The 23,909-nt window shown below is 41.7% G+C and overlaps 1 protein-coding gene across 1 annotated transcript in view; it reads right to left on the bottom strand.

The window, feature by feature from the left end:
- Window positions 1-16,944: 16,944 nt before the first annotated feature.
- LOC140858165 (double-strand break repair protein MRE11-like) overlaps window positions 16,945-23,909 on the bottom strand; it is a 42,299-nt gene continuing 35,334 nt past the window's right edge. The window contains exons 17-23 of the mRNA XM_073257990.1: window positions 21,164-21,277; window positions 20,910-20,987; window positions 20,747-20,812; window positions 20,131-20,384; window positions 19,738-19,852; window positions 19,409-19,600; window positions 16,945-17,191 (exon numbers count right to left, since the gene is read on the bottom strand). Of these exons, the coding sequence (XP_073114091.1) occupies window positions 17,156-17,191; window positions 19,409-19,600; window positions 19,738-19,852; window positions 20,131-20,384; window positions 20,747-20,812; window positions 20,910-20,987; window positions 21,164-21,277 (855 nt within the window). The 3' untranslated portion in view covers window positions 16,945-17,155. The remainder of the gene's footprint in view (window positions 17,192-19,408; window positions 19,601-19,737; window positions 19,853-20,130; window positions 20,385-20,746; window positions 20,813-20,909; window positions 20,988-21,163; window positions 21,278-23,909) is intronic.

Genomic DNA, 23,909 nt, shown 5'->3' on the forward strand with positions numbered 1-23,909 from the left:
AAGGCAGAGGTCTCGAAGCCCCTGGACCAAGGGAAGTTGGCTCCAAACTAGGAAGGGCCCTACAAGGTAGCAGACACCTATGGTCCGAGAGCCTACCGACTGGAGACCCTTGAGGGGAAGCCCATTCCTCGAACTTGGAACGCCGACAACTTGAAGTTGTACTACCCATGAACTTTGTAATTGCCCAGCCGGAATACAAATTCGGTTTGAAATCTCAGAGTTTTAACTCTTCGACTAACGATCGGTGCTCACCAAGGACAAGCCCCGACATGCCGACTTGGACTTGATATCCGCCTGAAACCGACAACCTTGTCGCCGGTGATGCATCGGACTCTTACGAGGACCGATGCATCTGTATTGACGGGAGTCGACACTCCTTCGACGGTCGACGATACATCAGACTCTTACAAGGACCGATGCATCCATATGGACGGGAGTTACACTCCTTCGACCTTCGATGACACATCGGACTCTTGCGAGGACCTATGCATCTACATTGACGGGAGTTAACACTCCTTCTACGGTCGAACTTTCGGGCCAGACCATCGGCTAACGGGCCGATCGGGCCCCGACCAAAGAAAGGCGAAACGCCTGCGCGACCGACGTCGCGACTCCCGATCGAGCTACGGCCGGTCGAAGGATATTCGGCTTGCCACCGTCTATCACACAATGCGACCTCAGTCGCATTCATGATTCACCGACCGGGCTACGGTCGGCCGGGAGATATTCGGCTTACCACCGTATATCGCGAGGCGCAGTAAGTTTACCCGACGCAAGGGTATCGGGGTCCGACTTATCGGTGCTCCCTCAACCGAGTGCGTCGGACGACATTCGACTAAACGCGTCAGAGGGGACCCGACTACCGAACTTTTATCACGGTCGGTCGGCTCCCGACTCAACAGACGCGCCCGGCTGACGACCTTGACTATCAGAGGCCGATCCAAAGTCGGGACCTACCCTACCTTCGTGGCGGCACGATTTGCCGAACGTCCTAACCGACCTATACGGGCTAGAGACTTACATGAGTTAGCGACTTACGAAGACATTCAACAATACATAAGAAGAAGACCAAGCGGAGGAAAAAAGTGAAAGAAGTTTTTCATTCAAAGTTAAAAGGAAGTTTACAAAGTCGGGTCGAAGCCCGATTACAAGTATTCCAAAAAAGGAAAAGACAAAAGCAACTAAAGTCGGCAAGGCCCGATCATCCTTCTGAGTCGATCTCCTCGACCGACGGAAGATCGGGGATGATCGGTGTGTCGACCATGATCGGTGCTGGGTCGACGGCCGAAGCAGGACCTTCGGTCGGTGGGGGGCTGGCAGTCGGTGCCACTTGCTCCGGGACGGCTTCCTCCGCCACGACGACGCCTCCCGATGGCTGGTCGGCCATCTCCTCGGTGGCTTGCTCCTCGGCCCCCGGTGGGACGATGCTGCTGAGGTCCAGCTCCGAGTACAAGGCCTGGACCGCATCCCGACCGTCCTCGTACCCCACCCGGTACAAGGCGAAGCCCGACTCGAGCATCTCCTCCCGATACTGGTCGGAGGCACGGAAGTCCTCCACCGCCCGACTGGCCGACTCCTTCGTCGACCTTGCCTCTTCTTCCGCCCGACCGAGTGAGTCCTTCGCCGACTCTGCCTCTGCCTTCGCTATGTCGGCATCGGCCTGGGCGATCGACAAGTCCTCCTCGGCTTTGGCAAGCTTCTCCAGGCTGACCCGAAGCTGCTCGCGCTCGCCTTGGAGTTCGGCGGCAATGCCATCCCGCTCATGCCGCAGACGACGCACGGTCCGGCCCTTATGTTTGGCTTCCTTCTTGGCCGACCTTAGCTCGGACCCGAGCCGGGAGACTTCGTCTACCAACTTAGCCTCCCGGTCGGCCGACTGCTTTAGGTGGTCGACCAACATGGCTCGATCGGCTTCGACTGCCGCCGACCTTTCCTTCCAAGCCGCCCGGACGTTCCCGAACCTTCGGTAACCGGCTTCAAGCTCCGACATGGTGTAGATCAGCTGCCGATGCAAGCGTTTCGTCAGGAACACATGGTGAGAAAAATTCTAAGGAAAAAGAAGGTGAAATAAGGCTTACCTCGATCATGGTCGGGTAGAACTTAGACAGCATCTCGGTCACTTGCCGAGACCTCAACGACTCCACGTCGGCCGGGAGGAGGATTCCCTGGCATAGCCTCCTCGCCAAGTTGTGGTCGGCCAACGCCGACGCCCCTTCGGGGAACTGTGCGCTGGGCGGCACAGTGTGGCTCTCCGACCTTGTTTCGTCCGCGGGGTCCATCGGGGCCTTCCCTCGATCGGCCGCCCCGACCGACGGGACCGGCAGCGAGGGGATGCTCGAGGTTGAACCGGCACCCCCCGTTGCGGCCACAGACGCCGCCGGATGATGTTCGGTTTCCCGAACGTCATCCGGCTCCAACGCCACCGGTGAGGCCGCCGATGTTTCTTCGGCCGCTTCTTCCACCGGCCTCTCCTCCGTGCGCGCTGCCGGAGCCGTGAGCGCTATGACGGGCTCCGATTGGTCGGTCACCGACGCTTCGACGGCCGGCGCCGCTGGAGCAGGCTTCTTCGGAGGGCGCGAAGGTCCTGCCCCCGATGTTGGCCTCTTCCTTGTTGCAAATTGCCGAATCTCGACGTCAGTCGGCCGCATTCTTGGAGGTGTCCCTGCGATACCGACAGAAGTGTTAATCAAAGAACCAGACCAAGGGCCGAATGAAAAGGGGACCGGGGGATCGGGCGATACCTAGTCGGGGGACCAAGCTCAAGCCGGCGTCATAGAGAGCCTGTTCGGTAACAAGCTCCCTCTGCTTCGGGACCGACATATCTTTGAGTCGGTGGAAGTCCTCCCGGTTGTCCGCCTCCACCCGGCTGTTGTCATTGGCTTCGGTTCGGGGCACGCCCCAGTGCGAAGGGAAGCCCCAAGGAGAAGGAGAAGAAATGAAGAAAAACTGGTTCTTCCACCCATGGATGGACGATGGAAGACCAGTGATGAAGGAAAGGCCCTTCCGGGGGTTGAAGAGCCACCACCCTCGGGCTTTAGGGTGGGGTCGGAGCACAAAGAAGGCCCGGAAGAGCGAGATACGAGGGTTGGTCGGCAAAAGCTGACACAACAGCGCAAAGCTAATTATAAGACGGATGGAGTTCGGCGCCAGTTGCGCCGGACTGAGTCCGTAATAATTCAGCAAATTCTGGACGAACTCTGGAATCGGGAGCCGAAGACCCACGCGAAGGTCTTCGACATATAGCGCCAGTTGGCCAGGCGGAGGGTTGTTAACCCGACCGCCGGCCCCTGGGGCGGAGAGTTGGAACTGCTCCGGGATGCGATACTGCTCCCGAAGCCGATCAACGTTCGGCCCCGAAAGCGAGGAAACCTCAACTTCCGGAGTCGACCGAGAGTCGTCGGTCGGATTTTTCGACCGAGCTCCCCGAGTCGGATTTCCGGCCATTACACCAGAACCGAACAAGAAGAAGAAGAAGCGAAGAGGAAGAAGAAGAAGCGAAGAAGAAGAAGAGGAGGAAAGGAAGACCACGAACCGGAAGAAAACCCCTTCTGGGAGCAGGAGGGAAGGCTCTGCCCGCGACGACTGAGAAATCGCCCGGACAGAGTTTCGGCAGCAAAACGTCAATAGTGAGGTCTTGGGTCCGGATGGTCCTATATATATAGGGCCGTCCGACGGCCGAGATGCCTCCGCGCCGACCGAAGACCCACGGATGTGCGACACGTGGCGGCCTCCGGGCGGCCTGATGATTCGACGCGCCCATCCCAGGACGGCCGCACCGCCCATATTAAATGCGGGGGGCGCCGGCCCAACCACCTCCGACACGCGGCAAACGGGGCCGCGGTTCCGCATTAAAGCACCCGCGCCGATTCGCGTTTCCGATGGGACGCCTGACAGCGCCCCGCGCTCCCAGGATCGGCGCCGGATGACGGTCTACGTTCCCCAGAAGGTGCCGGATATCCGGTTGTCTGACACTGAATCGTCCAGCACCCGACCTCCTGACGCCGACGTGACGTCTGACGACGACAAGACGTGACATCTGACACCTGACGCCGACGTGACATCTGACACCAACTAGACGTCCGACGCCAGCAAATCGCTCGGCATTCATGAGATGCCTGACATCGGATCAACCCGCGGTACGGTCGGAATCTGGCATACGATGAATCCACTCCTGTTCGCTCAGGGTTGCTGCCCAAATAAAAGCATCGACCAGCTCACCGTCCGACTCAGGAGTGGAGGGGGGCAACTGTTGGAGAATACACACCGATCGACCGACCGACGGTTGGAGGGACCGACCGACCGACCGACGGCCGGAGGGACCGACCGACCGACCGACGGCCGGAGCAACCGACCGACGGGCGCCATCACCGGCCAATTAACGGCCTACAACCGACTGAGGGTGTGTCGGCCGGGCATGCTTTTCCCGATCGATTGAACCTAGAAGTCTGATGGCCGACTCACGCAAGGCTCGCCGACCAACGGAGGGGCCCGACGCCACTCAGCTGGCCACCGACCTACGGTCGGTCGGCTCCTCCGATCGCCGTACAGCTGCCAGGGCTTGTCAGTTCTGACAGCCGCATGCGGCACGGCCACCTAGGGGCATTGTCCCGTCGAGGGCATTGTCAACCCTAGTGATTTGACAGCCCCACGGCGATATGACACTTTCACGGCGATTCTGACAGTCTACAGTGAGTTGACAATTCCTCACTTGTCTGCGCCATTAATGACGGCGCCACACCGTGCTCCACTATATAAACCGAGGAAGGCAACAGTGCAGAGGGGGAGTTGACTTCTCGACTCTAAAACCACAGGCTCGCTCCTCTCTCTCTCTCGATTGAGCTCTCTGTCTTCATTTCACTGTTGTCCAGTCACCTCTCTGATTTAACCGTCGGAGGATCCCCGTCGGAGCCCCCTCCGATCAGTGTGGACTTCTCATTTTGCAGACGTACGCTCCCCGATGATCAGACGATGAGGCGATTGGCCGCAACAATGTTAATCTCAAATGCACCTCCATTTCATTCGACCTTTTTGATCATTTGCATTTCATTTGGAGCACACAAAGCAGGCAAATGAGACGAGCGACGCATAAAGTGGGGACCGAAGTACTTCATACTTAAAATAATGCTTTGTTTTTTATTTGATAAGAAGAGGGCATGGCCCACCATTGCTTTTAGTTCAGGCCATCAAAGGTTATGTCCCGTCCAGGTTGCGAAACAGATGACGAACGAAAGAAACTTCAGGCTACCGGTGGTCCACTATAAATCTTTGTTCCAAGTTTACGGCGCGCGGGCGGGGGGAGGATGGGGGGGTGTGCAGCGGAGGTGTAAAAATTATAAATAAAATATTTAAAAAAAATATGATTAATTTTAATTTTTTATTTTAATTTATTTTAATTTAGATTTTAATTTTGATCATGAAACACAATCGAAATTAAAATTGTGACCAAAATTAAAATAGAAAATGGGATTCGGAATGGCCATGCAATCCAATGAATTAGTTTCATGGCTAAAATTGGAATAGAATTTGAATACTAGATAGGATTCCAAATAAAATTTTGGAGAATCGGAGCATATATTTCTGATTCTTTCTAGAAGCAGAATGAGAAATGATTGTCCCCAATAAAATAGTAAGAATAAGAGTCACTCATTTTCATTTTTATTTCAATATCCAATCCTTTCCAATCAAACATGCTGTAGAGCCAGCAAGATTTAATGTTGGATTACATTTAGAACAGAATAGATGGAGGACAAAAATGTTGCCATCTATTAAAGTCTTTATGCATGCCAAGAAGATATTGATGGTTGACAGGCTAATGATGCTTCCCATGCATGGATGGCAATTGATAGTTAGGTGATTCCCGGACTCATCTTTTGGTCTTTTTTTTTTTTGTGTAAATATTGATCTTCTAGAATTGTGGCCAGGATTATGTTGAATGCAGTCGAAGGAAGATAAATACTAAGACATATTGATCATTTTATTCACTTGTTGTTAAGCTAACTATTGCGAGTAGAACTATAGTATTTGAACCAAAGATACGGCTAGACTTCGATCGTTAGAGATCATAGGTCGTCATCGACCCCTACATCAATCGCTGACCCATGTGCAGATTTTCGATTTCACTATCAATCTGACCATATATAAGCTATCAGTCCATCCTTAGGCCATCGACCCCCACATTGACGGTCGACCTCCATCTTCATACATATCCAACTGATGATCTACACATCGATCGATGATTCTCACCATAAAGGCAACCACCAAGATATTGGACACCAATCTAGATTTCAAGCTCCGACCCCCATGTCAGCACCGACCTAGGCATCTATCACTGATCCTCATCTTCAGTGGTACACATGATGGATTGTCGTGCCACACTCCCTTCGACCCTTGCTCTGATCGTATATTCAAAAAGATTGACAGAAAACCTCCATACAATCTCATCAAACCATGCCACTACTGAAAACAACTAGCTGTGGACCAGATAAAGCTAGCAATCACAACTACTCAATCCCAAAAAATCCAATTGAGGATCTCGGGATATGGCATCCAAAGGAGTCAGAGCAGCTTCCAACTCTTCTCTTCCATGGCTCTTACACTCTATAAATAGAGGTAACCAAAGACCTCTGAGGTATGCAACTCTCATGCACGCTCTTTCCCATCTATTCTATCAGTTTCTGACTTAAGCATCAAAAGATCCCCATCAGAGCCAATTTCAGTCAGGGACTTATCTTGTAGATCCGATCGCCGTCATCTCAACCGGATGCCATCTTACTCTAGCAAATCTGTCCCAAGCTGAAAATCTGCAACAATAGCTTAGTATCAGAGGAAGGATATAGGCCCATTTTGGGAAGGAGTACACGACCTATCACTATGCCACCGCAAAGAACATCCTCGAGGCATTCCAATATCATAGCAAGCTGGTCAGCTGAAAATTCAATTGAAAATCATACTCTAGCTCAGCAATCGAAGGCATCTCCATAGCCTCCTTTGCCGGCTGCATGCTGAGATAAATCAAGATCAGTTCAATATTCTGATCACCTAGGTGCAGGCATTGGCCATGACAGTCAATTCCATGTAGCAACCGAATCAAGTGTAGGCGCCCCAGCAACAACCTCCTCGATCTCCACCATGAAGCCCTAATCAGGATAGATAGATGTTGCTGAGTTAACTCTGAAGTCCTAACCGAAGAAGGTGCTCTCCTACTCTCCACTTTGGTAAGGGATCCACTCTAGGCCGATGCCCATCCAGCCACATAGAGGTGTACACGATTTGTGATGCTGACATAGATCGTAAACTCCAAGAGATGTACTGGTGGATTGAGGCAATACGACAACAAAGTACAGATCAAAGCAATTAGGTTGGCTTCTCAATTGACCCATCTTTTAGTGATAGAATCATGTGGGAGTTGCTACCTAGCAACTTTAAAATGCCTTAGCTAGAAAGCTATGACGGATCAACTGACCCAATGGACTATTTGGAGAGCTTCAAGGCTCTCATTCTCCTTTATGGAGTAAGCAATAGAATTTTATGTCGAGCCTTCCTTTCTACCCTTAAAAAGGTGGCTCGAGACTGGTATTCTAGTTTGAAGTTGAACTCTATTCATTCATTCGACCAGATGAGTCGATTGTTTATCATCCATTTTGTGAGTAGTAGAAGGTAGCGTTGGCAATTCAGCTCCTTGGAGAAATATCAAGCAGAGGAAAGAAGAATCTCTTTGTGATTACACAATCCGCTTCAACACCGTCGTCTTGAAAGTATGTGACTTGGATCAGTCGATCACTACGATCACTTTTAAGGGTAGATTTCAGAAGAATTCTCTCCTTTATGCTATGAAGAAAAAGTATTTCAAGGATTTTGCAGAGATGCTGGATCAGATCGAGAAGTATGCCCGAGCTGATGAAGACTTCGAAAAATATGGGACTTCAATCAAGGCTTCAACCAAAGAGAATAAAGGTCCTAAGATCTCCATGATCCTAGAGGATCCTCCCAGGAGTTAGCCACGTTCAAGAACTCCACCTTAGCATCGAAGATCCAGAGCCTCTCCTTGGAGCTGATGACTTAGAAGACCCCAAAGATAGTGTCGCCAATCACCAAGATGTCAGTCCCCATTGAGTAGGTTTACTAATTATACTTCTTTGAACACCTCCAAAATCATGTGCTTATGGAGATCAGGGAACTACTGCCTAGGGCAGAAAGAATGAAATTTCAATCAAAAAATTGCATACAAAAAAAATATTGCCTCTACCATCGCGATCATAGCCATGATACTAAGGACTGTATCTACCTCCAAGATGAGATTGAGGAGCTTATCTGACAGGGCCAACTGAATCGTTTCATCTATCATATAAAGGAAGGATCTGTGGAGCCACCAAGGACACCTCGACATCCGAAGCATCCTCAGTAGGAGCAACCAGTAGAAGGCTAACCTACAGCTAGCATGATCAACACCATCACTAAGAAAAAATTAGAGGAAGCGATTACTTTCTCCGAAGAAGATGCGAAAAGAGTTCAGTTTCCGCACAATGATGTGGTAGTTGTATTTCTAAATATTGTAAATTATGATGTATGTCATATCTTAATAGATAATGAAAGCTCGATCGATGTTTTATTTTATAATGTATTTTTTAAAATAGATATTGATTTAGATTGGTTGGGTAGACTTGATTCTCCTTTTGTAGGCTTCACTGGAGATATCATACCACTCGAAGGGATCATTACCCTGCCGATCATAGTTGGACGAAAGCCTCGACAATCCACTACAAATATCGATTTTTTCATCATCAGAGTGTCTTCGGCATACAATGCCATCTTAAGACGAACAAGGTTGGATGCTATGAAATTCATGCTATCGACCTATCATTTGTTGATGAAGTTTCCCACCAAGCATGGGGTCGGAGGGATCCATGGAGATCATACGTTGGCTCGACATTATTATACAATCGCCCTTCAAGAGGAGACTTCACCTACCACTCTTCCTATTGAAGGGTTTGACATTCACGATGAGCTAACTGAAGAATAGGGGGAACCCGTAAAGGACCTCATGATGATCTCTCTAAATGTTGGAAATGAAGGACATACAGTTCAAATAGGATCGAATCTGAATGAGGTAAGTAGAAACCAATTGACATCCTTCTTACAAGAAAATGCAGAGTCTTTGTCTGGTCGGCCGTAGATATGTCAGAAATTGACTCGAAGATCATGATGTATCGACTGAGCATAGATCTCCTCCACCAACCTATCAAGCAGAAGAAGAAAAGCTTCATCCTAAAGTGATAGAAAATAATTACTGAAGAGATAGAGAAGCTAATCTATGCCAGCTTTATTAGGGAGGTGACTTATCCAAATTAGCTTGCAAATGTGGCTCTTATAAAGAAGACAAATAGAAAGTAGTGGATCTATAAAGACTTCACTGACTTTAACAAAGCTTGCCCGAAGAATAGCTATCCTTACCCTAGATCGATCAATTGGTGGATGCCATGTCTGGTCATGAGCTCCTCACTTTCATGGATGCCTTCTCTGGTTATAACCAAATCTAAATGGCATCTGAAGAATAGAAGAAAATTATCTTTATTACTGATTGAGGTCATTTCCATTATAGGGTTATGCTCTTTGGTCTGAAAAATACAGGAGTCACTTACCAGCAGTTAGTAAATAAAAATTTCAAGGAGCAAATCGATCAAAATGTAGAGGTATATGTGGATGATAGGCTAGTCAAGAGTCAAACATTGCTAGATCACATCGTCGACCATAGAAAAATTTTCAACAGTCCTAAAAAATAGCGGATGAAGTTGAATCCGGCAAAATATGCCTTTGGAGTTATCTTTGGAAAGTTCTTTGGCTTCATGGTCTCATATAGAGGCATCGAAGCTAACCTAGAAAATTCAAAACTATATAGGAAATGAATCCTCCAAGGTTCCATAAAAGATATCATATGCTTGATGGGGAAGGTAGCCACTCTAAATTGATTTGACTCTAGATTGATAGAGCACTGCCTTCCTTTCTTCAAAATTCTTAAACACCCAATAGACTTCAAGCGGACAAAAGAGTGCCAATTAGCATTCGAAGAACTAAAAAATTACCTTAGTTTATCACCCCTCCTTGCCAAACCAAAACTGGATGAGGAATTGTATCTTTATCTAGCAATTTGTCCAATAGCAATAAGCTCGGTGCTCGTATGTGAAGAAAAAAAAATTCAAAGACCAATCTATTATATTAGCAAAACCTTTCACGATACGAAAACCATATATACAAACTTTGAGAAACTAATCTATGCCCTCACTATCTTATTCTGAAAGCTCCGACCTTATTTTCAGAAACTAATCTATGCCCTCATAGGCCGTCAGAGCCAACTTCAACAACCCGTGGATGTGTTCGATCTAGTCCACGATGAACTTCGCTTCCATCCGTCTGATCTTGTTCTTGGCAAAGTGGAGCTGTCCTACTCTCTGCTAATTCTAACAGAAGCTCTATTGCCGCTAATCACTCTTTTCAGCTGAACACTCCAGAACAATGATCCTTTCCTGTGCTATGTGAATCTTATTCCAGAGCTGGACTACCTCTCGATAGCACCCCACCTCACTTCCTCAACTGCTTTACCTGAATTAATAAGATATTCCAAGGAGGTGATCTATTCCCGTGCTGCATGAGTTCATTGCAGAATTAGATGATCCTTTCAATAGCACCCCATCTAGCTTCCTCAGCGATCTTGTCCAAATTCAAATAGGCTTCAGTCAAGCATTTCTTCTTTAGAAAATATGATTTGTCTGTCTGTTTGATATTCTCCCTGAGGTACTTTATTTCTATAAAGACCTCAGTGCACGTCTTTCTCTCTCTGAAGCCCTTCAACTCACCTCAGAAGTCTTTTTCTTGATCTCACGAACCTCCTTCTCAAGAGCTTTGATACAACTCTAATAGGCAGAGCCATGACCTATAGAAGGGATTCGACAGTGATCATACAACCATGATGATCAGACTTCACAAAGGACAAACATATGACTAGGCTTGGCAAAATATAATCCGACCCGCCAACTCGATCCGTATTCGATCCGCCATAAATAGGTTTGGGTTTAGGCTAAACGGATTGGGGTCATAAACGGATCAACCTGTTTAACCCATTTAATAAGTAGGTTAGATTTGTATTTTAGATATCTGATCCATTTAACCCATTTAATCAGTTTAATATTCAGGTTGGGTTGAGTCGGATAACCCATTTAACCTGTTTAATCTATTTCTGATCCATTTAACCCGATCTGTTTAATCTGTTTAATCCATTTAAGATCTGTTTAACCTGTTTAAAACCTGTTTAATCTGTTTCTGACCCATTTAACCCGATCCGTTTAACTTGTTTAACCCGTTTAATCTGTTTCTAACCTATTTAATCTAATTTGATCTATTTAATAAATAGATTAAATGGATCAGATCAGATTATCTGTTTAATAAACAGATCGAGTTTATATTTGAATTTTTTGATCCATTTAATAAACAGATAAGGTTTGGATTGACGATTTTCTGATCCGATCTATTTATGACCTGACCTGACCCGATTGCCAACCCTATATATGACCAAAAATCAGAAGAAAACTCTAGAGGTAATTTTTTTTTTATTAATTAAAATTCATCATTATATGAAATAGGAAAAATAAAAAGAGTACAAGGCTGAAGCCTAAGTGGAAGCATTGAATACCTCGATTTGAGGGGCTTCCGAAGAACCCATAAGAATCTCCGTCACAGTTCCAAAAGTCTCCTCTGCAATTGTTAACTCTAATTGAGTTTGAGCTTCCTCGATGATCATGAGCTTTGACAGAGGTTGGTCTTTGATAACAGATTCGATTGACTATTGGTCTTTGTCTGTCTCATCCTCATCCAGAAAGAATAAATCAAGATCGAAGAGATGAGTGGCTATCCTTTGCCAAAACAAGTCCTAATCCAAAAAAAAATTTTGAAGAAATTGATCTTCTTCTGACTATACTTTGAAGAAGATTGAAATACCTCGATCACCAACCGACCAACACTAGCAATCTGGTCATCGGCAACTTATCAGAAATATATCTTACAAAGAAATATTGGCTCCTGACTATACGTTGAAGCCTCAGGAAGCTATTAGATGGTAGCTATATATATATATTTATATACATACAAAGAAATATTGGCTATATATATATATATATATATATATATATATATATATATATATATATATATATAGCAATGGTACTTATGAGAACGTACAACTAGCTGTTGTGCTTACATTCCAAAACTTTAATATTTGAATCATTTATACAGCATCCACATGTAACATATTAATTTGCACTGGATAACCACTATCTATCGGTCGACCTTGCCTCTAAATACACGCCTGAGAACGTTGATATGTGCTTCTGAAATTCGATTCCCCTGGATCTAAAAAATTATATATAAAAATTTTAAGCTTTACGGCTCGATAAATAACACTTTCACTTTATAAAATTAAATCAAATTAAATTATATAATATAGCTTAATCAAATCATATAAATTTGATATGTCTGTATTACTAACTGTATGATAATCAATTTTGACAATATTTATATGCTATCATGACATAGTTGTTCTTGTCAATACTATACATAGCAAGAATAGATCTCGAAAATCAGAAGAATATAGATTATTCGAGTCTCAAAACCATATAATGCATGCATTCATGTACCCATGGACATTTCTAAATCAATGATTGCAGCTGTATTTACCCCCTGCAGCATAGCTCATGTCATGCTTACTCCCGTGGCTAGGTCACTAGACTTAACCCATGTGGTTTAGTCCCCAATCAATACAATGATCACACGTTCGCATTTGACCCTTGTGGCTTAAGTCAAATCATATTTTACCTCATGGCAGGGTCGTCACATACATTCCCTATGGCAGGGTCACGCCATCTTTATCCCCATGATGACCCCATCATGCTTACCCCCATGGTGGGAATGTAATCGGGCCCGATTTCATTTATAGTCATACCGAGGGTAACCACACATGCATCTATCCAGACTTCTTTTTTTATGATATCACATTGGGTTATTGTAATTTACTATTCAATAATATAGACCTGCATATTTGATTTATGATGATGATGTGATTATATTGTTAATTGATAGATATATAACAATAAATCGGATCTCATATATCACAAATTTTCTTATTTATTCAGAATCTGGATAACTACTTGTATAATTAACTCAGATCACATTATAGAATGTAAATGTTACTTTCTTGATCTCTCCGTCAGTTCCTCGGACCTAAAAATCTAAAATCATTAATACATCAAATGATTTTTCGAATTGGTCAAGGCTCACTAGTTTATAGCCGCTTCTATATGGTATTAGTTGTTATTTTATTGAATTTATTTTATTAATAGGCTCGCAATTTATCTTTGATTGTTATGGATTGGTAGCAAGATCAAGTCCTAAGCAAGCAGATCTAATTTTAATAGCCGGCACAATAACAATGGAAATGGCTCCTTCTTTAATAAGATTATATGAGAAAATATCCGAATCAAAATATGTTATTGTTATGGGAGCTTGTAATGTTACAGGAGGGATACTCGGTATAGATTCTTATAGTAGTATTTGGAGAGTTGATAAGCTAATTCCTATAGATGCTTATTTGTTGGACCGTTTATCTAAATTAGATGCGGTATATCAATATTTTAAAATAATTTCAAAAAATTTTTCAAAATTTTTAAATCCCCGATTGTTAATCAAGATAAACAGGATAGAAGCGAGCGAGATGCCAACGGTGGTGGGGTGATCACGATGGGAGAAGAGGGTGTGAAAGAGTGCGACAAACGATGAGGTGGATGGGGCAGATAAGAAACACAGGGAGCTATTCTGCTTTTCCCACAGAATAGGTTTCCCATCGCGATTCTTTTTCTTCTTCTTATTATTATTATTATTATCATCATCATGTTTTTGCTCGGGATCATGGTGGATATTCGGGAGCACACCAGGGGTCCGCCTGAAAAGTGACACCCCGTAGGATTCATGTACATCTCTTTTCTCATTAAATAAACCCTAGATGGGTCCCTCGTCTCTATTTCATCAAAAAATAATATTTGGTGGCTGATGGAGTCTAAGCTTCCTTAAAACGGAAGCAAAGACATGGTATTTGATGTCTACGTTCTAATCCTTTATTTGGAAGGTCAAGAGCAGAGGAAGCGGCTCTAGAGAAAAGAAACATGCGAGCTGCAGGTCCGACCACCAGAACGGATGTTTCCATTTCGTGGTCCGCGGACTCGCCTTTTTACCAAAGTTTCGCCTGCGGTGGTCCGCTTCCAAGAAGCCAAAGGTATTGTATTCTCCTGAAGCGTAATGCCCACTCCCATTTTCCCACCTCCCCACAGTTGCGCTTGACCAGGTCAAACAGTCTTTAGAATTTTTTTTTTTTAATTTCTTTTTGGTCGTGATAATTATGATTTTTGTTTTTCTTTTCTTTTTTTTTTTTTTTTTTGCCAATACATCTTACAACGAGGGTTGTTGAGAATTTGCACTCCTAAGTTGGGATATCCATGAGATTTTGATCTTATGCATGGTTTGATGTGTGGCCCTCATCTTAAGGGACAACTATCATGTATCTAACGCACGTAACAGGGGACTGAGTGAAGACGCAAACCAACACCATTTATCTCAATCAATTATTTTATTTTCGTGAAAACTAGTAGTTTGTGAACATTCTGATGTTATCAATTAAAAATGATATAAAATAATATAACCTTAACTTTTGAAGATTTTCAAGGAGAACGTTTTTCATTAAATATGTTTCTTTTATATGCACAAAAATGTATAAACTATCATGTCTAGGGGGGATGTTAATGCACCCACATAGAATCTCTTATCATATACACATTGAGATCTAAAAGCTGAACGGCGATATAACAAAATCAAATTCATAACTGCATTTTATTCTTCATAATTGACGGACCTCTTAACCTGTATCATGGAGCATAGTAGAAGTCAAAAGTTGTGACTACGCGCAATCCAAGAGATTCATTATCTGCAGAGGTTAGATTAGATTTCCAATACTCAGCAATTCGGTCGAACCAAGCTTCCATAATTTTGGAATCATTCAATAGAATGTCATTGTATTTCAAGATTAAAAGTAGTTACCACCGGGACCATGTTAGGAAATTAATGAAAAATTGACAGGGACCTCTTTGAAAACTCTACCCTTATGTGGGGGCTATCACCTTCCATCTGCAACTTTATTATTAATAAGATTAATTGTTATGCAAAATAAAGTTGATGAAGCGATAGCAACCATCTAAACTACATTTCCATAAATTATTTTTATGCCAGTGTTGTGATTCATCAAAAATTTGATGCCAGTGGTGTGGAATCATCCATTGGAAAATGGTTTAAAAGGATAGATAATTGGATGGGAGCTGGGTTCATTAGAAAAGTGATTGACAATGACTAAAACAATAGAAAATTCTTGCAAAAAATCAACCCTGAAAGAGTAAGTTTCACATGCCTGCATAGCATGCCTCACCAGCTAAAATTTTTTAAATATATGGTTTGATAATACTAATATAAAATCAAGCATAACTATAAGAAGAAACAAAAATAAGTACCGACCAAATTTCAGAGTATCCTGTACCATCAATGCAAAGAGATGCATCTTATGTGATTGAGCACACTAAAAGGATGCTTTAGGCAGTACGAGCTGACATCCCGCATTATCTTTATACTTTTGTTAGATGCTTTTGGATGCATTTATATTCAGGAAAAAAAAAAAAAGCCCCTCACTTTTAATTCCCACTGCCCGTTCTTTATTTTTGTCACACCCTCTCTGCTCCCAAATTTTGGGTACCATGAAAGCGTACCTCAGTAAATCCAACTAGTAATCCAAATCGATTTAGATTTCGTTTCCTCACATTTCAATTCAGCAAATACAATTCCTCTCACATGCCTCCCGCATATGAATTTTGTTGCAAGAGACGGAGGGCGATGATAGATCGAGGAAGACAAAGTCGTATCAAACTGAAAGGAGAAAAATGGGGCTAAAATGGATTGGATAATATCGTCCTATTTGTTTTCCCATCCAAGTTCATAGCAATTAACTAACATCCATATCGCATTTGTATCAATAAGGAAAGAAATATATCATATTCTTGAGCTACCAACAGTTGGCTTGTTAACTCGTAGCTAAGAGAAGCTACACCGCATCTACTAAAAAGAGCCATATTATTGAGCAAAAGCAATTAATCAATTATTTTGATGTTATCTCACACAATTATTTTTGCAAAGGAAGAAAGAAGAATTGCATATTTCATTTGAATTAATAAAATATAAAGTGGAATAGTAATCCACGCACCAAGTTATCAAACTGGTATTTGCATTTGCAACCAGATTGTTAATATCTGATTTATATCTATATTTATTTGGAAAAAAGAATGATGCAAAGTTTAGCTCCAATTCATATTCATATCGGCATGCTGATCAAAGTGGAAGCGGACATGGATATACAAGTAATCTGTTTTCAGCCCTATCAGAAACTTAAATATTCCATGCTTCATATCAGGAATACACTGAGCACCTCTAAAGCATGTCAAAAGGGTATGAGAAGGTTTTCAGTGAACTGCAAATAGATATCCAGGTACCAAAAATGAATCCGAATCTCAGTGAACCACACAAAAACCATGTTTTCACCCCTTTTGAATGCATTCCCGGGTCACAATATATTTAACTGCAAGCACCGATGTGCCATTTGCATGATTGCAGATCAAAGGTATCAGAAAGTTAAAGCAAGTTTTTTCCAATTACACTTTCACCAACAGATTAAGCAGCCACACAAAGAAAGGAACATGCAGATACTTTTTTCCAGATGAAGAGGTTATTGGTCAACTTACCCATGATGAAGAAAACATTCTTGCTCAATAGGGAATGGAAAAACCATAAAAGAGCACAGATCAGACCAGATTTCCAGATAATGAAAATCATGATGACCTTTCAAATGTAAGTACAAAGAGAAGCAAACTAAGCCAATCTTAACATTAAAATATAATATACAGAATTCGTTATGACTTCCAACAAAAGCTAGCAATTCTGAAACGGCTGTTGTCCACCAGTCTCCCAGAGCTGCTGATAATAGTACAATGATGTTCTTCAGAAAACATGGCCTTGACAGATATTACCTATTTCGGACAGCTCCATAATTCCTAGTCACCTATAAATATGAAGACCAGGTCAGGAATGCAAGATTATAATGAGCTAGTAGTTAAAATATTAGTGTTATAACTATCACAACCTAAGACTTCATCCAAAAGAGCTCGCTGAAAGGTATTATTTTGGTTCTTTAACTCAAGATCTTCCCAGAACATAGATGATGTAGGACTAAAAATATGTCAGCATTGATCCTTATTCACCCAGTTTATTCCCTAATGTCTTTACCAAAATAAGGGCCCAAATCCATTCAAATTCAATTATAACACCATTATCAACTCATGGTCAACCTAAATGGATTTGTGCTGCAATGTCCCCTAATTAACATAGGCCATGGAGTGAGTTCACTCTGATACCATCTGTAGCAACCTAAGACCCTATCTAAAAAAAAAAAGTTAGCCAAAAGATATTATTTTTATTTGACACTGTACAAGTACTAAAGATCTCTCTAGTGCACAATCAATATGGGACTAAACACATACCTGCACAGATCATTACAATAACACCATGATGAATTATATTTTATAAAATCGACAAAAAATGCCATAGAACACTACTAACTTAAGAACTAAAAGTCCCTTGGAGCAAGATTCTACAAGCTGACAACTGTCAGCCAAATGGAATGCACAAGCAAAATTTTTTTTGTTATTGCTCATGCAGCTGATCCATATATTGTACTAAAGTTCTACAAGTCCAAAAATAATAGAGAAAAAGTGGTAGGTGCAAATATCAATAAAAAAAGAACTCCGGATATGGCAATAGCTAAAATGTAATGATGATCAGTTTGTGAAATTATCCTCTATATATTTGTAAAACTAAGATCTTGAATTATCCAATAATACCCAAAGAGTAGAGTACAAAGCAAGATATGGCATACTGTACTGAATCGAACAATACAAGGCATACTATACCCTGTGAATAGAAAAGCATGCCTTAGGCGCGCCTGAGGCATTAGGCGCATGGTGCGTGATGCCTGGCGCTTAATAACAACCAGGTGAGGTGATTTGCCTTAGGCGCACTTGAGGCAACCTAGGCATGCACTAGCTAGTTCATGTAAGGTGCTCAATAAGCGCACCTAAGTAAATTCAAGTCCCAATAGGACTTTTCAGCTAATAGGTTAAAGAATTTTAGTGAAACAAGGAATGTACAGCTAGTTAGGTTAAGAGTTTAATTACCTAGGACTCTAGAGTGGACTGCCAGCTGTCTCTTTATTTAACTAAAAAATAAACTCTAAAACCAAAGAGTCTATCTCCATTTAAATTTTAAACTACTCTGGATCAAGAAGAAGTCCGCGTCTTATAGAATTCTCCTTCAGTAAGGAAACCAAAGAAACAAAGCATCTAACCAATGAACGTGAAGAACACAACTACATAAGGACTCTCCAACTCTCCCTACTTGCTGTCTGGTACTTCCTAAACCGATCTCTCCCTCCCTCTATCTCTCTCATCCACTCATACCATGCCTATTTTTGTCTCTCTCTTTTATTATTCTGGTGATGGGGAAGATGCTTATGGGCCACTGGACTATGATGAGGATGAGGATGAATATTGAGGCCAATAAGTCAATGACTGATTATGTTTTATTAGAATCTTAGACATATTTATTAGAGCTGAGTTGACATTATGGTGTTTTTAGTTTACTTATCTTTAGTTGTTTGAGGTTCAGCTTATCTTTTGCTGTGTGAGTTGACTAATGGTGTTTGGATTGTTGTTAGAGTTTCATTATTATGGTGTTTGGATTTTTGTTTGAAATTCATTAGTTTATATAATACTAGTATTTTGTGTTACAGATGCTGTTATATAATTTTATATGTTTTTTGCTTTGATTGGCGCCTAGACTCACTTAGGCCCACGCCTGAGCCTTGCGCCTAGCGCCTAGGCACCAACAGCCCTTTTAGTGCGCCTAGGGCTTTTTAATACATTGACTATACCATACTGGTTTGGTACCGATACACGGTATGGGGAGCATGCTGACACTCAACATGGCGAACTAGCCCATGTACCAGGCGTGCCTACACAATGACAAGGTGGCACCAATATAGAGCCTAGTGTTGAGACGGTGTACCTTGGCACATAGTCTAAAAAAGGATGCAGAAATAATGTATATTCTAGTCTAAAAACAATCCCTCCTAAATATATTTTTCTTGAGAGTTGAGACAATCTGATCTCTAGATACTTGAAGAGGGAAAGAGAGTACTGAACCTCTAGCAAACTTCACATACCCGAGGTTTAGCTTTCTTTAATCTGTTTGACATGTCATCGTCATCATCATCATCATCCTTGTTCATAAGCAAGGTATGGATAGAAGAAACATCTGATTTCCGTCCCCTCTTTGCAGATGAGGCAGAACCTCTTCCCCTACCCCTAGGTGCAGCTCTTTTACGCCCCTTTTTCTGGAAAGTTTCTTCAGGCTCCTTGGGGAAAGAAGGAAAAAAGTGTTAAGGAAAACAGTTCTATTACAGCATAATGCAGCGCATTATTAATTCTTGATTGATACGGAAAAGCCGAAATACAATTATGCACATAAACAGTGGGCAAGTATAGAACTTACAGAATTATCAGCAGCTTCATTTGTTTCATATCTTTCCGTTTCTTCACTTGAAGGAGAGTCCACCTCTTCCTCCACAATACTACGAACAACAGCTGATGCAGATGCTGATGCAGATCTGCAACAGAAATTTAAAAAAAGTGATACTAGTATTAATATTACCAAAAATTACCAAAGTACATGTGCACAGCAATCCTGCTGGTACATTCCTGGGCCCATCCTGGGAGAGCTGTTAGAAGACCAGAAATTTAGTGGATGGACGTAAATCTATATCATAACTCATGGTATAAAGTCCCAAACAATTAAAGAAAAAAATTATAGCACAGTCAAGAATTTGACTTAAATAACCTTCAACAAGGATATGGTGCAAAATAATGCATGGTTATGCATAGTAACCTCTCTGACTGGCGGATTTTCATTGTTGCATCAAGAGTCATCTGCTTTAAACTGCTAGAGCCTCTTCCCCTGCCTCTCCTAGAAGGTCTGCTTTCACAATGGTCAGAAGCATCACGAGAGGCCCTAGAAGCACCAGATGATACTTTCCTTCCTCGGCCAGCAGACTTTGGAATTGAGAGCATCTTCCTTGTATCCTCCTCATCACTAAAGGAATTCACACCACTAGGGCCACTGGTAAATTTGCCTCCACTATCCTGCCCAAAGGAATCATCAAGGTCAATGCGAAAAAAATGGAATTCCACCCACACTAAGGATTCAAGTGCCAACAGTGCCATTCTATGCTGACAGGGTGCTGGCACTGGGCATGCATATGTGCTGAGATGCCCTGTGTCTCATCAGGGTATCATCCATGTTAGTTCACATTGATCCATGTGGAAATGGAACAGGATGATGTAGCTTTGGTACATTCAGTACAAGAACAAACTTCTTCTTTTAGTCTTTTATTGGTTTCAACACAACACAACAGCCTGCACATCCTTTGGCACTGGCACTTGAATCCTTGATCCATGCTTTAAGATCTTTCATGCTTTCATTAAACTAACTATATAAAAGTAACCTGAACGTTTTGTGAGCTGGAGGTAACTTTTTCCTGAGAACGTAGTGATCTTTCTTTTACACGTTCCTGCAGAAGACAGAGTTTCACACATGTATGACATCCATTAGTACTACTCTTGACTTCAGTCTAGCATCTATATGAGTTGATATTATGAACTCCATACCTGCATGCACTCCCCCACTTTAAGTATTATATCTTCCTCTTCAACCTTCAGTTTATCCGCCTCAGCATTCAATTTGTTCTGTGGGTTGCAAAAGAAATCAAGGGCCAGATTAAATGATATTGTACAAGAGAGAGCTTCACCATATTTTCATCATTTGCATTTGATCATGTTAACAGTACATAAATAAAGGCAGCTGTTAATGAGCAACTTTTAAGTAAGAATGTCTGAGCAACTTTTAAGTAAGAATGTCTTACTCGCGTTTCCTCAAGATTGTACTGCAGGCAAGAGTAGAAAGCCATTTTGTCATCTTTGTTAACGAAGTCATGTAAGGCAATATCCAAATCATTAACTGGGAGGATCTCCATTTTCTGCAAGCCAAGCAGAATGATTAACAAAACTGAACATTGTCTATTGGCAATACCCTTATAGATCATGAGAAAGAAAGGGCAAGAGGAGCAAAATGTCTCATTTCTAAGAAAAGATTATAGATCATGTTATTAAGTTAAAATCATATTTTTCCTAGATATCATAAAACAATTCAAAAACTCTATGAAATTGAATCAACTAGATTTTCCACAAGCAGTTTCTCCATTCTTACTACATGCCTTGGATCGAAGTGCACCATTCTGATGCCATCAAACATTATTTCAGGAAGTTCTACTCATCTCATGATTGAACATCCAAGTTAAATGAACCCAACTGTATCATTCTCCTGTTTGAAGACTGATTCAAAATATTTGTGCATAAGACACCATGTGCAGGATTTAGGGGTATCCTTATTACTTTTTTCTTTTAAATCAACATGATTATAGAATATGGATATTATTCTACTTTCTTTTTGCTAGAAGTAAATTAGACAAGTAGAGGTGGCCAAGTCTTCAATTTTCTGATAAACCACGCCAGTGGCCTTTTTCAGAGTCATAACCTAAAGTGCATCCAAGGCATGCAGCTGTGATCCTCATTTTTGTTTTGTAACATTAGCTAATCTTATTGCAGTGGTCCTCATAAATAATGGATAATTCTCCCTTTCTATTTGTCATTGCCTCAAATCAATACTTAGGGACATGATGACATTTTATAAGATCTTAAAAAGAGGGCCAGATGGGCAAGCTAGATCGATTTGATTTCTTTTATTTATAGTTTAGAGAAATTTGGCAAGACTTAAATGACATGGTAACCTCTCAAATTATGTTTTCCGAGTTCTAGTTGGAATTATATTCTTGGGAATTGGGAGCAATCAACCAGCTTCCTTTTGAAATGAAAAAACTGCAATCAAATAGGGAAACTTACAGATTTTCATGGTTCCAGATATCTGGAATCTTATTTTTATGTAGGCACCTGGAACACCATCTTGATGGAATTGTACGAGTCACATAGGCTGTGTCAGATCTATTATTTGGCAACTTAACAGCATTCCACCCTGAATGTTGGTTCCATTTCCCAAGTCATTTGCTTTCTTTCTGATCTATGGTTCAATTCATGTGGCTTCTATTTGTCTCTTAGCGTTTAGATTTTAGGTTTTGACTCACACCATCTTGGCTCAGATCTGTTGTTCCCTAACAGTTTTTGCTGTCCATTCCACGCTTTAGATCATTCTTGCAGTCTTTGGTCGAGGTTCATCTATGTCTTGCACACCATTACATGGTCCATATTATCTTTTCTGTAGTCTCTCTGTTAGACTTCAGGATTTTTGCAGATCAAAGAAAAGTTCAATGTTTCCATGCCAAGACTTTGTAAGAAACAATGTGATAAGACATAAAATTCAGATTTAAAAAACACATAGCAGAAAAATTTTCATCATTAACATGTTCAAAGGTGATTAGGGGATCTGCATAACAATATCAGATCACCTGGGAATTCTAAAACACTTCAAATAAAAAAGATATTCATAAAAATTACAATAGTTCTTGTCACTGCATTTAGTTATTCCACAATTAGATCACGTTCCTACATCATTCCACTAACAGTTGGGAGGTAAAAACAGTACTTCAAGCCTCAAGGTTCTGTTATCTAATAAAATTCTCAGTTAGCTTATTGGACATGGTTTAGTTTAAGTTAGAATTTGGAAACAAAACCAATTCAAAACCAGGGCCAGTTTCAGAGTAAAAGATAAAAGGAGTTCTGTGATCAAACAAACATTATATATGAAATGTAATGCTATTTTTGTCATTTATTTCATTATTTTGAATGCCATAAGCCTTTTTTTCAAGATTAAACTCAAACTTGATGAGTTTTCAATAGGCTCCCAAAATATATATATATATATATATAAATAAAGAAAAGAAAATATCTCAAAGAAGTATGAAGTTCTCATGTTTTAAATTGTCAAAACAACAAAATAATAGATGAAATTCTAAAACAATGTAAAACAAAATTTTCTTTTAACTATACATTATTTAAAACATAAAAATTCTAATTGTACAAGATCCAATTTCCTAAAGATGCCTATTGTAATCGATGTCAAATTATTTTTCTGACTTTCTTTATGTTTATATTTTTAACTTTTTCTAATTCGTTTGTGTCAATCGACTCTTATATTTTAGCCCAAGATTTGCCATTTCGGTACCAAATCCGTATAGGTACCATCCTATTAGTCGCCAGCCGATACAAGCAGTGGAACTGATTAGTGAGACCTTGCCTTGCACAACATGTCATGGCCAGCCCAGACCAGCATACCATGCATGCAAAAACCTACACCACATCATTCAATCCTTGTATCATATAAAATCATAGGGGGGTGACGTCAAGTTTCTTAACATTAGTCAATTAGGAAGGTACCATGTTGGACTATATTAAACACCTTCACTCTTGATGCTCATATCTAGTGCCTAAAAAAGCATAGGTTTAAAGCATGTTCCATCTTGAAAAAGTTGGCATCACAAAGTAAAACAACCAGAAAAGCTATTGATCTTTTTAAGCATATGGTTGGGGTTAAGTTTATGCTTTACCAAATTTTGCTAAACTAAACCATTGCACTTGAAGTATCAGAAAAGGAGTACT

This window comes from Elaeis guineensis, chromosome 5 (genome assembly GCF_000442705.2).
Source record: "Elaeis guineensis isolate ETL-2024a chromosome 5, EG11, whole genome shotgun sequence".
NCBI lineage: Eukaryota > Viridiplantae > Streptophyta > Magnoliopsida > Arecales > Arecaceae > Elaeis > Elaeis guineensis.